At 47.1% G+C, this 15,328-nt stretch overlaps 1 protein-coding gene across 1 annotated transcript; it reads left to right on the forward strand.

The window, feature by feature from the left end:
* Nucleotides 1-2,611: 2,611 nt before the first annotated feature.
* Nucleotides 2,612-5,701, forward strand: LOC147980458 (uncharacterized). The gene has a single exon (XM_087547677.1). The coding sequence runs from the start codon at nucleotides 2,716-2,718 to the stop codon at nucleotides 3,823-3,825; it is 1,110 nt and encodes a 369-aa protein (XP_087403803.1). The 5' UTR covers nucleotides 2,612-2,715; the 3' UTR covers nucleotides 3,826-5,701.
* The last annotated feature ends 9,627 nt before the right edge of the window (nucleotides 5,702-15,328 follow it).

The raw sequence follows: 15,328 nt of genomic DNA on the forward strand, positions 1-15,328 counted from the left end.
TTCATAAATTCTAGATACATTAGAGATGTATTAGCCGACGTGGCAAGCACCCCCCATTCCAGGACAGCATCATGGGGAACCAACCTGGTGAATATGAAAGCTCTCCGACGTCGCCTTCTAGATCTAATCTAGAAGGAGGAAGAAGGAGCGACAATAATTTAGAAGGAGAGGGACACCCTAGGGTTTCGTCCAGCAAGGGGGAGGTGCAGCTGGTGTAGGGGTGCGGCTTGGGTGCCATTTGGGGTGCACCACATCCTTATATAGGAGGTCATCCTTCCTTTAGGCCGGTTTGGGCAAGGGGAGGAGGATTCCTCTGAGAACTCCAACTCCCCCCCACCCACCCACCCACCCAATTCGGCCTCCCGCTTTAGGCAGGTTTTCCCAACCCCCTTGACGCTGCCTTGACCCACAAGGAAAGCCCTAGGGGGAGGTACGGCCTAGCAGGGGACACTTCGGCATGTTCTGAAAGCTTCCACAAATTTCTAGAACCTTCTGGAAGTTTTTGATATCTTCTGAAACATTTACAGTCTGGTATCACCGGAATCATCTAGGACTTCCTGGAACACCCACAAGATTCTCCGAGGCACTTTCAGACCCTTCTCTCCACTCTTCATTACACAATTGCATTCATACACCCCCCCAACCATTAAGCGCATGACCCTACAGGTTCGAGCATATGCGGACATGTTTGGAACACATTACAATCAATACTCATTAGCGGGATCTGGATACCCATATTGACTCCCGCATATCATTGAAGATCTTTATCAAGTGAACCTTGTATTACCGTAAATAATTCCTTTTGCTTCACAAAATGTTACACACCCTGAAGAGACTATGACAGTATCTCGTGATCAATATTTGAACACTATACCTAGTTATCCTCATTATTGGTCTATATTCTTTACTCCTTTATGTATTCCAGTATTCTCGTGACTAACTCCTTAATCACAATATTTGGACAGACGATACTAAAGACTGTAATACCGAGAGGGCCCAGAGGGTATCTATTCATCATCGGATGAGTAAATCACAGTCTTGACACAACTAGCGTCATGACATACTCTTTCTTAGTTACACATAGTTGCAACCCATGTGCAACCCCTAGACCATATGAATCACGATGCGAAATCAAACGACTAGGGAACTCATTGAGCTCCAACATAATTTTCAGTCGAGAGATCGATTAGCAAAACCGAATTTTTGAAATTATATAATCCATTCACCTAATTTTCCAGCATATATGGTGAAGGGTTTTTATTTTTGCTGCTTGATTTTGTTTGGACACATAGAAAACATTGTTTTAGTGTGATGTGAACCAATTTTCTTGAAATATAACATTTTTCTCGGCGTAAATGAAATATTGTGCGTATTTATTTATTTTCGTTCTAATAGGAAGTGTAAATTATAGCAGGAGTCCCCCGCAAAAAAAATTATAGCAGGAGGCTGTACACAGACAAATATAGAAAGAAAATCAAAAGGAATGAACGAAAAGAACTTACAAACCCTAAATCCAGATCTATCCCCTCCGACTAGGCTATGGCTTCCATCGTGTCCAAGCTCGCGCGGGCAGCCTTAGCAACCCGCCCTCTCCCTCAGCCGTTGGAGGTATTGCTGGTGGCGGTCGCCCTGCAGCCGCCATCCGTGTCTCCCCTGCAGGTAATCCCAAAGGAGTTCTTATTCCATATGAATACTTCAGAATTTGGGTATAATTTCTTATTATCAGTAGATATGTCTGAATAAACAGGTAGGGACTGGACCCTATTCATTAGGGATTGTTCTAATCACCACACTTCTAACAAACATGTTGTTTTGATTTAGTAATACCAACTGAAATTTGTTATAATACCGAGCTCTGCCTTGCAAGGCTAAATAATGAAATGAACTCTGCTGAGACTGAGAGCAATAGTACAAATGATCGTATTTTCGTCAAATCAAATTGTAACTCTATTTGCCTACTCAACGATAGGAGGCCCCAAGTCAGAAGAAGAAGAGAAAGCCAGACCCAAGTCACAAGTAGCTCCAGATGATGAAATCATACACCCCCATCTCGCTGTTGATGAGAATGCACTTAAGTCCGACGAAGCCATGTGGGCCTTCTATGAGCACTGGTGCAAGTTTCATGGCATATCGCGCGACCGTCGTGAGATGGAACGCCGGTTCAAGACATTTAGTGATACAGCAAGGCTTGTGCACAAGATCAACAATTCTCTTGTGGATGGCGAGTTGTCAATGACCAGATTTTCATATCAGACCAAGGCGGAGAGATCTCGTCGTTCACTAGGATATAGGCGCACGAAAAAATGATCTCCGCCCTTGCTGATGTACTCTTCTGTGCCCCTTAAGCCCTAAGTTATGCTTCTGTATACCAAGACAGGCCTCTAAGTTCTAGCAGTAACGTGTGTCGCTCTGTTGTATGAACTCATTTTAGCTTTAATGAAAGCCTGTATCTGCGTGTGCATTGGACAAGTGGTATCTTTGGCTTTGTTGTATGATCTCATTTAGCTTTAATAGATGCTATGTTTCTGTATCTGCTCCGTTTGTGGCTTTTGGTGCAGAATTCTAATACTCCTGGTCAACTTGGCAGACAATTTCTTTTTTCTTTTTTTTCTTGGTTAAATACAGATCATTCTTAATACTAGACACCACCAAATTTGCTAGCATATAACCAAAGGCATTTATATGACTCGTTGCAGCAAATGAGAACATGTATGCATGGCGTGCTCTCGCGACTGCGAGCCCCGCCAGCGCTGCCCACCCCAGCCCATACCGGCGGCCGCCGCTCCGGCCCCGTCGGCCACCCAAGCTCGGCACTTCCCCGCCGCCCCTGCCGCTACCCTGCAGTGGGGCTTCCCTGCTGCTGCCACCGTCGTCGCTCCGACCCCAGATCTAGATCGGCAGCTGCAGACCCCGCCCCCTCCGCCACCGGGGCGGCCGGTCAGGCCTGCTGACGACATCGATTTCGTCCCCGAGACGCCGCCCGAGCTCCTGCACGCCGCGGTTCCATCCAATGCGGGCGTTGGCGTGCCGCGTGGGGGTGGCATTAACTCTGGCCTTCCCGCGGGAGGGTGGTTGGCCTGCTTCAAGAGGGTGGAGGGTGAGGCGCATTCAACGCGCGCGCCTGCTCCGCAGTCCGACGAGGGGCTCGAGGGAGGATGGGTCACCGTCGGGTCAAATCGGCCGCGCCGAACGGCTTTTCCACCGGCGTCATTCAAGCCTCGCTCCTCCCCTCCGGAGTGGATTCGTGGGCGCTGCTTTCACTGCTTAAAGCCCCGCCATCGCACTTCTGCGTGCCGCGACCCCATCACTTGCCGCAGGTGCTTCCGCTCGGGCCACCGCGCTAGCTTCTGCACCAACCCGCCGGCGCCTCATCTTCGCCTGCCCCCGCTGTCCCAGCGCCATCCGTCTTCGCGTCCGCAGGCCATGAGGCAGCAGCCGCGGCAGCCACCTCGGCCTGTTCCGCCACCTCCCCGTCTGCATCCTGCTCCGTCGGCGTCGGCTGCGCCAATGGCTTGGAGCGGCGACCATGGGGCAAGGCCGGCGGAGGTCTTCGCTGTCATCCACTCGACGCCCTCCATGCAGCAGGAGGCGACCGTCCTCGAGGCCCACGCAGTTGTGGCCTGGCCGGACCATGATCTGCGCGCATCCACGCAAGAGGTGGCTGCGGCGTTTGTCAAGGAGTTAGGCGTCCTGGAGCCGGACATCAGCGTCGTGCGCCACAATCCGGAGGCGTTCTTGGTGCGCTTCTACCACCAGCATCACTGCACCAACGCCGTCGGCCGCCGCGAGATCCCTTTTGGAGCCACCAAGCTCCAAATTCGTTAGTGGCGCCTTGAAGCCCATGCCGAACATGTTGACCACCGGCACCACGTGCGGCTCTGCCTCGAGGGGTTGCCACTGCATGCTCGGGAGGAACAGCCCATCGCCACGGCCATCGGCTCCGCCTGCTCGGTGGATTACGTGGAGCCGGCTTCCAAGATGAAGACAGCGACTGAGGTGCTGGCGGTATGGGCATGGACGTCCAGCCCGGCCAACGTGCCGCGTGTGAGCTGGGTCACGCTACCAGGAAGGAACGGCGGCGAGCCCATCTTCGGGAGGCGTGGCCTGGAACACCGGGTGATTGTTCACCTGTCCATCCACGAGGACCCGACCCAAGGGCCAAACATCGTGTCCCAGGGATATGACTATCGCATGGGCATTGTTGATGGCGAAACAAAGCCGAGGGACAGGCGGCAGCGCATCTCCAGGCCGGTCGACCCTCATAGGCGGGACCGTGATGACGACCGTGACCGCGACCGTCGTCGGGAAGATGAAGGACGCCGTGGCCGCAGCGACTCTAGGGACGGCCAGGGCTGGGGAGCCAGAATCCGTCGCAGTCTCTCCCGACGGCCCCGGGACCATGACCAGGGGCGCGACCATGGCTGCGACCGTGACTCCGGTCGTGGCGGTGGAGGCGATGGGAGGCGCAGGCAAGGAGCGTCTCCACCACGCATGCTTGCAGGTTCTGGCTCGGCCAGCGCTGATGGGGTGCGTGTGGCGGAGGGTGACGTCATTGCTCCTTCATCCGCGTTGCTTGATGGGCGTGGCCGCAGCCCGGTGAGGCAGGCCTCGCCGCATGGGGCTAGGCGCCGTTCAGCTGAGAGCTTCACTCCACAGGCCTCTCCTCCGCTCTCACCAACCACGGTGCTGCCGCCCTCGCCCCGCTGGAAGCGCGGTGAACTTGAGAGCGCTGCTCTCGCTTCCAGAATTGCTGCTGTCAGCCCGCAGGTGGCCCTGCTCTGTTCCCCGGCGCGCATGGCCACTCCATCCCCAACTGTCTCACGACCTCCTGGGTTTGAAGCTTCGCCAACACCGCCCCTTCTCTCCAGCACGACGCCCAGGCGTACACCCCCCCTGATGCCTGGGGCTGCTATGGTGGAGAGCTCAATTCCAACGGGATTGGAGGCTCTGTTTCAGCCAAGGCAACGGCCTTTGCTTCCCTCGTCGGTTTCCTCCCCAGTCAAGGCCCCAATGCGCAGGCGCAAGACCCTGGCTGGCATGCACATCACCACCAATGGTGGGTTCTCGCTGAGACGCAACAGTGCGCGGATCATGGCTCGCGGTGCTGGCGTTGCCACTGCCATGGCCAAGGAAGCGCAGGGGCTGCTCTGCCGCTCGATTGGCATTGTGCAAGACGGGGAAGATATCACAGACAAGGCATTGAAGGCGTTCGAAGACCAGTTCAAGGAGCAACTCCCAGAGGCGGTCATGGCAGCATTGCGAGGCTTGTTCAAAGTAGATGATTCTGTTGCTGGAGAGGTGGAGGAGGCCCTAATCAACCACGGGGGCGAGGCCGCGATTAACCATGAGGCCACGGCAACGACGCCGTCTGCCTAGGTCCCTGTTGTCTGCCATTGGGTTCCATAGTTCCTTATGATAGCACAATTTTATGTAGTTCAGTCTACGTACTGTAAGGGGTTGTTCATGGATGCATGCTTGGATGCCATGACAGTGAGGTGGGTCGAGTGTAGAGACCACCTGATGCTATTTTGGTGTTTGTCCATGCTGCCTGTGTGGAATGCAAGACACAGAAGCCCAAATTGTCTTCTGGGCGATGCTTTCAGCCGGGCTGTGGCTGTGTTAGGGTCTGTGCTAGTTTCCATATGTTAGGAGAAAACATCAACTTTCTTTGCTGGAATGTAAGGGGCATAAACTGTGTCAATCGGCGTTCCACCGTCCATGAAACCATTGCGGCAACAACCTGTCATGTAGCCTGCCTACAGGAGACCAAACTTGATCATATGGACCAATTCATTGCCTCTTACCTGGGTGGTAATAGGCTGCGCAGCTTTGCTCATCGGCCAGCTACTGGCACTAGAGGTGGCATACTGATGTTATGGGATGACAATGCGGTCCAGATTTCCGACGTGGTCAACACCGTCTACTGCCTCTCGGCCATGGTTCTCATACATGCAACTGGGAATATGTTCAAGATCACTACGGTGCATGGCCCAACTGAACCTTCTTGCAAAGACGCATTCTTTGCGGAACTGCTCACCCAAAAGCCAGCGCCCGGGATCAAATGGCTCGCGTTGGGCGATTTCAATCAAATCTATCGCGCTAGGGACAAAAACAAGCGAAATATCAATCGCTCACGCATCAACCGTTTTCGCAACGCCCTTCATGCTTGTGAGCTCAACGAAATACATCTTCAGAACCGCAAGTTCACTTGGAGCAATGAAAGAGATAACCCGACTCTGTGCAAGTTAGATGCATTTTTTTGCAACATCGACTGGGACACTTCCTTCAGCACTCACGTGTTGCATGCCCTCTCCTTGTCGTTGTCCGATCATTGTCCCCTTCTTCTTGCGGATGATAGTGGGCCCCGTAGGCCTCGAACCTTCAAATTCGAGAATTTTTGGACGTCCATGCCGGGATTTAATGAGGTGGTGCTTAACGCTTGGAATGAAGATTGCCATCATTTAGAACCTTATCAGAGGCTCTTTCACAAGCTCAAGAAGACGGGGCTAAGACTCACTGAATGGAGTAGGAAATTATTCTCCAGGTCCAAGTTGCACCTCCATGCCGCTCTGCTCGTGATCCTTCGGCTGGACATTGCTCAGGAGGGGCGTGCGCTCTCCATCCCCGAGCAAGATCTGCGGACCAAGCTCAAACGGAGGGTCGTGAGTTTGGCGGTATTAGAAGAGAGCAAGGAAGAAGCAATGTGCGAGAATTTACAATCTGAGAGAGGGTGACGCCAACACCAAATTCTTCCACCGAAGGGTGAACGCGAGACGTAGAAAGAATCACATTCACAGGATACAACACAACAATGGTTGGGTTACAGACCATCAACAAAAAGAGAACTTGATCTATGAGCACTTTTCCAATGTTCTTGGAAAAGGGAACAGGAGGTCCATGGACTTTAATTGGGATGAGCTGGGCCTCAAGGACTAGGACCACGAGTTGGGCGAGCTTGACTCCACCATCACCGAAGCAGAAGTTAAAGTTGCGATTGATCAAATGCCATGTGGCAAGGCACCGGGGCCGGACGGCTTCACTGGCATCTTCTTCAAGCACTGTTGGCCCATCATCAAAGTGGACTTGATGAATGTCATCCACTGTTTCAACACCCTCCACACGGCCAACCTCAAGGGCTTAAATCGGCGAACATGGTACTTCTCCCCAAGAAGGAGGGAGCGGAAGGGATCTCTGACTATAGACCTATAAGCCTTATCCACGCCCTTCCTAAGATCATCGCTAAGGTGCTTGCCAACCGCCTAGCCCCTCACATGCACTCGCTCATCTCCAATGCGCAAAGTGCTTTCATCAAAAGGAGAAGTATTCACGACAACTTCATGTATGTGAGGGGTCTTGCTCGCAAGCTGCACAAAAGTAAAACGCCTTCACTCCTCTTCAAGCTCGACATCCGGAAGGCATTTGACTCGGTCCGATGGGAGTACATGATTGATCTTTTGCAGAGAAGAGGGTTCCCACCCAAGTTTCGCAACTGGATCACCGCCTTGCTTCACACGTCCTCCTCAAGGATATTGCTCAACGGAGTGGTCGGTCCTCCGATCTTGCATGCATGCGGCCTTCGACAGGGGGACCCTATCTCACCATTACTATTTGTCATCGCGATTGACCCGCTGCAGAAAATCCTCAACCTTGCAACCACCCATGGTCTCTTCCATAAGATTCGAGGACGGAGGGAAATATTCCGCACTTCCCTCTACGCCGATGATGCGGCGGTTTTCATGGCCCCTATCAAGGAAGATATTGAGAATCTCTCAAAGGTGCTCACCTGCTTTGACAACGTGTCGGGCTTATGCACCAACTTTCAGAAGAGCTCGGTTGTCCCAATTCGTTGTGTGGCTATTGATCTAGATGCGATTCTTGCTAGCCTGCCGGCCACCAAGGTTGCCTTCCCCATCAAATATTTGGGTCTACCACTTTCGGTTTGGCAGCTTCGGAAAGGAGACTTCCAATTCCTTGAAGATAAGGCGGCGACACGGCTTGTGCCGTGGGATGGGCTGAACATTACGACCATGGGGCGATGTGCTCTTGTCAAGTCAGTCCTCACTTTGCAGCTGACCTACCACATCATCTCCCTCAACCCTCCTGCCAGCACACTTCATAACTATAACAAGATCCAGAGGGCTTTCCTTTGGGCGGGCACGGACAAGGCCACCGGGGCCAAGTGTAAAGTGAATTGGCGCAATGTTTGCCGCCCAACCGACCTTGGGGGCCTTGGTGTCATCGACCTCACCAAGTTTGCGCGGGCGCTACGACTTAGATGGCTATGGTTCGAATGGAAGGACCCAACTAAGATGTGGGTTGGCCTTGACAACCCTTGCGACAAGATGGACCGGGCTCTCTTCTACGCATCTTCACACATCATCATTGGCAATGGGGCCCGTGCACCTTTCTGGGATTCACCTTGGATCAATGGGGTGGCGCCCTTGGACTTCGCACCGCTCATTTTTGATATCTCCTCGAGAAAAAAGTGGAAGGTCTGAGAGGCCATGCATGGCGATGCTTGGCTTGAAAAAATTACATTACCCATGGACTGGACAATGGAGCACATTACACAAATTGTGCCTCTTTGGGCTCGCTCTCGGTATATTCACCTTGTGGACGGAATCGAAGATGACATTATATGGAAGCATACGACAAGTGGTCACTACTCCGTGACCTCGGCATATAAGGCTCAATTCCTTGGCGCCACGCGATCACCCATGGGGCAGACGATCTGGAAGGTCTGGGCGCCCCTAAAAGTCAATTTTTTTGCATGGCTTGCAACTCAAAACCGACTTTGGACGGCGGATAGGCTCCAGAAGCGAGCTTGGCCAAATTGCGGTTTATGTCCTCTTTGCAAGCAGACTAATGAAACGGTGGATCACCTCTTCTTCAAGTGTCGTTTCACTAGGAGACTTTGGGGCATGATCAAGGACTGGCTTGGGCTAGACGGCATGGACACTTCTCGCTGGAATGACGAGCGCTCCATCAAGGATTGGTGGATCAACATGTCCGAGAAAAACGTGGCAAATCGGAAGGCAATGGCAACCCTCACCATGCTGTCTTGCTGGACTATTTGGTGTGAGCGAAATGCTAGGGTGTTCCAACAAAAATCGATGCTACCATCCATCATCTTTGGTAGCATCAAGAATGAGGCTCGGCTTTGGATCGCCGCCGGCGCGAAACACTTGGGAAACATCATGCCGCGAGAGTAGAATCTATGTATCTTATCTTGCTTTTCTGTTGTAAAAGCAACTGTAAACTTCTTCTTAATTAATGGATGAGGCAAATCTTTTGCCTCCGTTTCGAAAAAAAGAACATGTATGCAGCAAAAAGAGAAACAATGTTCTCGTTGGTCACTTGGATTGGTTCTTCCTTGCAGCAAATGAGAACATTGTTTCTCCTTCTTGGTGTTGCATTGTTCTCTGTTTGTTTCATTGGTTTCCTTTGTTTTGTGTTGCGGTGCTGTTTATTTTCGTGGGAGGATGTATCTTGGTGGCCCGGAATATACATGTTCTTATCGCTGGGTTTTTTTTTTGGGGGGGGGGGGTATAATGTGTGTGTTACTCATTTTAGTGCATTTACACAGAAACGGATGTTCTATAACCACTGTTGCAAGGGTGGTAAAATAAAATTGCCAGTGTATTAGCCGTGGCTGACTCCTCTTGATCGGCTGGTTAGGTTTGGTGTAGGGAGTGAGTCGATGGAGTTTATGCAGTTGGTTAGGTCTTATAACAGCATGTTTGCTTTTTCTTGTCTCGTGGTCCTTATGTGTTTCGGGCACACAAAAATAGAACCCTAATCAAACAGGCTCACCGAACTGATCACTTATATTCTGACAATTGAAGAAAACACTAACTGTCAGACCAACTGAAATCTACAGCTAACTGTCGAAACGACAATAGCCTGAAACGCTGCAGTTTCAGGTTTGCATATTCAGTTTCAACAGACTAATCTCCTTTTGTAATCATTTTATAATCATTTCACTGTCGTGAAATACATAAGTACTTGATGGATTTGGTACTCGCTTGATGCTTGTATTTTCAGGATGATAAAATATGAACAACAAAAATAACGTATTTGCACACAGATGCCAGTTCAGGCCTTCTTAACAATAGGGCGATTTTTGGGCTGTTCAAATTTTCGCAGCAACTGTACCCACTATTTTTTTACAATGCAGGATAATTGTGGTGAACAAGAAATTTATGTATACTATGCTTTTAACCAAAATCTTTCGCCGTTTCAGGAGTACCAACAAATAGTGCAGCCCGTGATAGCGACTATCGAAAGACACGTTTTTAATAAACTGGTTATGACACTGTTCACATTCCTCTGTTATTTTACATTAGAAAGTTCAAATCAGTAAAAAAAATTGGAAAAAAAAATCCTACATGGTACTGCTGGTTCACTCAGATTATCAGATATCACTGGGTAGTTGTGATTTAAGACTTTGGCAAGATCAGTCTCGGTGTCGGCTTTACGGCCATATATATTAGTATGTCGATACTTTCTCTATTTTTGGAAGTTTTAGTTAGGCTTAGAGCAGTTCACGATGTCCATTAAAATATTTGTGGGTAAATAATACAATCCTTCTATATGTACTCCCTCTGAAAACTAATATAAGATCATTTAGACAGTGATCTAAAAGATCTTATATTAATATACAAAGGGAGTATAAAATGTACAATCCTTCTAAGGTATTTTCCAGAACAGAGTTTCTTTGAGAAATCAGAGTTTCTTTGTATGTAACTTATTCCAATGAAGAATTGGTAAATCAGACTGATTGGCCCTTTTTATCATTTTAGTAGGGAGTGTATAAGATTTAGTCTTCTTTATTCAAAAGGTTATAAAACTTGCAACTTTCTCTGAACTTGACATGGTCCATACAATCTTTCAGGAGGAGAAAACATGACTGAAGGAACAATATCTTTTGTAAGCTCCTGAGCTCATACTATGGTACTATTGTTCATGAGCTCATATACTCTGATAGTGTTTTCACACTCATAGATGGAATTTTCATATCTACATATGTTGCTGCCCATTCTTCGAACGTTTCCACTCAATTTTCAGATATCATATTGAAACTATGGATACATTTTAATAGATAAATAGACTTTTTACCCAGCTTTTAGCAAACCCGGACAGTATGTGCATCAACAAAATGGGATAGTAGTTTGAGAAAGAAGAGATACTAACAAGTCACTTGCACGTGGGCAAGGACCTATCAATATTTTCTATGGAAACTTTAAATATTGTAATATAATCATCTTCGGCTGTACTTGCGTGCTCCTAGTTTCTCTTAGTTCCAGTATGCTAATGTTAGCATCTACTCACTCTGTTCACTATTATAAGATGTTCTAACTTTTTTATGAATCGGATGTATATAGACGCATTTTAATGTGCTTGTTCACTCATTTCAATCCATGTGTAATCCATATTGAAATATCCAAACTGTCTTATAGTAGTGAACGGAGGGAGTACTTATGAGGTAACACTATCAAAAGTCAAAAGGATCTCAGCCATAATCAAGCAGGCTGAGTTTTTCAGGTCATATCACCTCCAAATTCAGGTCTATTCCCATGTTGGTTGCTCTTTATTTTTCCTTGTATGTGTGACAAGTGGACACCAAAGCGCAGTATCTATCTATAATAGGCAATGTGATGATATAGTTTGTTGATTGTTCATTCCACAGACTTAATACATCCCTATGGTGTAGAAAAAACTAATGGGGGTTTGCACCATGGGCAGGAATTCAAAGAGATTATGTGGTTGCAGATTGAAGGAAAGATTGGAATTCAGGTTGTGTTGTTTTCGCGGGACCATCTCATGTTGTTTTGTGTGTGGCTTGTTGAGCGACAGGGCACTAAAAAACTCAAGACGTGACTAATATTGTTTTGCCAATCTTGGACATGTTTGGGTAGCCATCCATTCAAGTGAACCAAACAGTCTTTCACGTGCGTATATATGCTCATACATACCGTTAACAATGTAGTGATTTTCTTATGGAAATTTTTGTACCAACGCTCTAATGCCACAATTTGGCGAGGATAGTTAGGTATGGATTTTTTAGTCATCATTGGACAAAAAATTCATACTTCAAGTTCTTGTTTCTAATTATAAATTTGGTTTGATGACGTATCTAATTTGATAATAAAACTTGTGTTGTATTTTTAAACAATTGAATCCTAAATATTGAAATGGGAGAAACAAAAGCAACAACTAGAGAAGTAGAACTAGGAAAAAAGGACCCTCTCTCCCTCTCTCTCCCACACATACACACAGAGAGAAGGTGATGGCGACGAGGGTTGTAGTTCCCGAAGACAAGTCTGGCCTCCCTGCTACTACTTTTCGCCCGTCCTCCGCTACCCTGGCGCCTTTCTACAAGATGACCAGTATACCTTTAGATGGATTTTATTTCGATATGCACAGGTGGAATCATACCAGCTAAACGTAATTTTAAACAAAATTGGAAAAAGAGCACTTAGTGTAGCTTTAGCATGCAGTTAGTGCAAATCAATATGACATCTACTTTTTAAGTCATTTTGTGGTGTGTACTTCAGGTCATGTCCAATCTATCATCTATTAGAAGCATTGCTGTCTGAAAGGTCACGCTTCTGCTAGATTATGTACTTTATGATTTAGTAATAATGATTTTATTTTGATAAAATAAGTATTAACTCTACTCTCTAGGTTACGTACTTATGCACACACTCGTTCAATACAATAGGTATACTCACTGGTGTCAGGAAGATTGAGAGTTGGCGATGGCACTATGTACACACCACTAAAGTGGGTGGTCAGGGAGAAAATACACAGGAGCTCCTGGGTGCTCCACACCCCTATACAAATAATAATTTCTCTTGAGATCTCATGATTGGGGCATGAATATAACATTGACTTAAGCCTCCCTCAAGCTTGAGCAATACTTTCTCCTTCACGAGGTCAAAAATTATATATATAATTCCGATCACGATGAACCAGATGCATAGGATAAAACTTCTGATGAAATTCCAATTTCAATCGGTTGTAGTTCCATGATCCAATATCATCACATAGCCTATACCATGTCAATGCCGTTTCCTTCAAAGATAAAGGGAAGACCTTCTTCTTGACAACATCCTCGGGAAAACCTGCAAGCTTAAATAATCCACAAACTTCATCCACATAGATCAGGTGCATATCAGGATGTAATGTTCCATCTCCTGCATAAGTATTAGCTAGCAGTTTCTTTATCATACCCGAAGGAATTTCATAATAAATATTTTTAGTAGGTGCACTAGGTTGAGGAGAAACTCTTTGCTCTTCCGGACGAGGTGTAGATATCCCGAACAAGCCCCTCAAAGGATTATTTTCCATAGTAACAAGTGACAGTAAATTTCAGCACACTATATAAATGTTTCCTTACCAAATTCCACTTACCAAAGGCGCTTCACTCCCCGACAACGGCACCAGAAAAGAGTCTTGATGACCCACAAGTATAGGGGATCTATCGTAGTCCTTTCGATAAGTAGGAGTGTCTTTTCAGCAAGTTGTTCTCTGCAAGCACTAAAATTATCGGTACCGGATAGTTGTGTTAAGGTGCAGCAAGGTGGCCCAACCCTTTTTGTAGCAATGGAAAAGTCTGGACGAACTCTTATATAAAGCAAAGCGCTCCCGAGGACACATGGGAATTACTGTCAACCTAGTTTTCATCATGCTCATATGATTCACGTTCGTTACTTTGATAATTTGATATGTGGGTGGACCGGTGCTTGCCTTCATTGGACAAGCCTCCCATTTATGATTAACCCCTCTCGCAAGCATCCGCAACTATGAAAGAAGAATTAAGATAAATCTAACCATAGCATGAAACATATGGATCCAAATCAGCCCCTTACGAATCAACGTATAAACTAGGGTTTAAGCTTCTGTCACTCTAGCAACCCATCATCTACTTATTACTTCCCAATGCCTTCCCCTAGGCCTAAATAATGGTGAAGTTTCATGTAGTCGACGTTCACATAACACCACTAGAGGAGAGACAACATGCATCTCATCAAAATATCGAACAAATACCAAATTCACATGATTACTTATAACGAGACTTCTCCCATGTCCTCGGGAACAAATGAACTAGTCACAAAGCATATTCATGTTCATAATCAGAGGAGTATTAATTATCATTAAGAACATATGGTCTTCCACCGAATAAACCAACTAGCATCAACTACAAGGAGTAATCAACACAACTAGCAACCCACAGGTACCAATCTCAGGTTTTGAGGCAGAGATCAGATACAAGAGACGAACTAGGGTTTGAGAGGAGATGGTGCTAGTGAAGATGTTGATGGAGATTGACCCCCTCTCGATGAGAGGATCGTTGGTGATGACATTGGCGATGATTTCTCCCTCCCGAAGAGAAGGTTTCCCCGGCAGAATAGCTCCGCTGGAGCACTAGATTGGTTCTGCGCAAGTTCCGCCTCGAGACGGTGGTGCTTTGTCCCGAAAGCTTCCTTCTGATTTTTTTTCCAGGTCAAAACACACCATATTGCAGAAGATGGGCATCGGGGGCCTGTGCTACTTCTTGAGCTTGCGTTGGTTTCTCCCTTGAAGAGGAAAGGGTGATGCAGCAAAGTAGAGATAAGTATTTCCCTCAGTTTGAGAACCAAGATATCAATCCAGTAGGAGACAACGCACAAATCACCGAATACCTGCACAAAGAACCAAACAACTTGCAACCAACGCGATAAAGGGGCTGTCAATCCCTTCACGGTTACTTGCAAAATTGAGATCTGATAGATATAGATAAACGGTAAAGTAAATATTTTTGGTATTTTTAGTTTATAGATCGGAAAGTAAAAGATTGCAAAATAGTAAATCAGAAACTAATATGATGGAAAATAGGAACTTATATGATGGAAAATAGACCCGGGGGCCATACGTTTCACTAGAGGCTTCTCTCAAGATAGCAAATAATACGGTGGGTGAACAAATTACTGCCGAGCAATTAATAGAAAAGAGCAAAGTTATGACGATATCTAAGGCAATGATAATGAATATAGGCATCATGTCTGTGTCAAGTAGACCGGAACGATTCTACATCTACTACTATTACTCCACACATCGATCGACTCCTGCCTGCATCTAGAGTATTAAGTTCATGAAGAACAGAGTAACGCATTAAGTAAGATGACATGATGTAGAGGAATTAACTCAAGCAATATGATGGAAACCCCATCTTTTTATCCTCGATGGCAACAATACAATATGTACCTTGCTGCCCCTACTGTCACTGGGAAAGGACACCGCAAGATTGAACCCAAAGCTAAGCACTTCTCCCATTGCAAGAAAA

This window comes from Triticum urartu, chromosome 3A (assembly GCF_056163025.1).
Source record: "Triticum urartu cultivar PI428250 chromosome 3A, HENAU_Tu73, whole genome shotgun sequence".
Taxonomy (NCBI): Eukaryota; Viridiplantae; Streptophyta; class Magnoliopsida; order Poales; family Poaceae; genus Triticum; species Triticum urartu.

Excerpts from the sequence above, each read along its gene's own strand:
- LOC147980458 (XM_087547677.1), top strand. The coding sequence starts at position 2,716 with ATGGCGTGCTCTCGCGACTGCGAGCCCCGCCAGCGCTGCCCACCCCAG.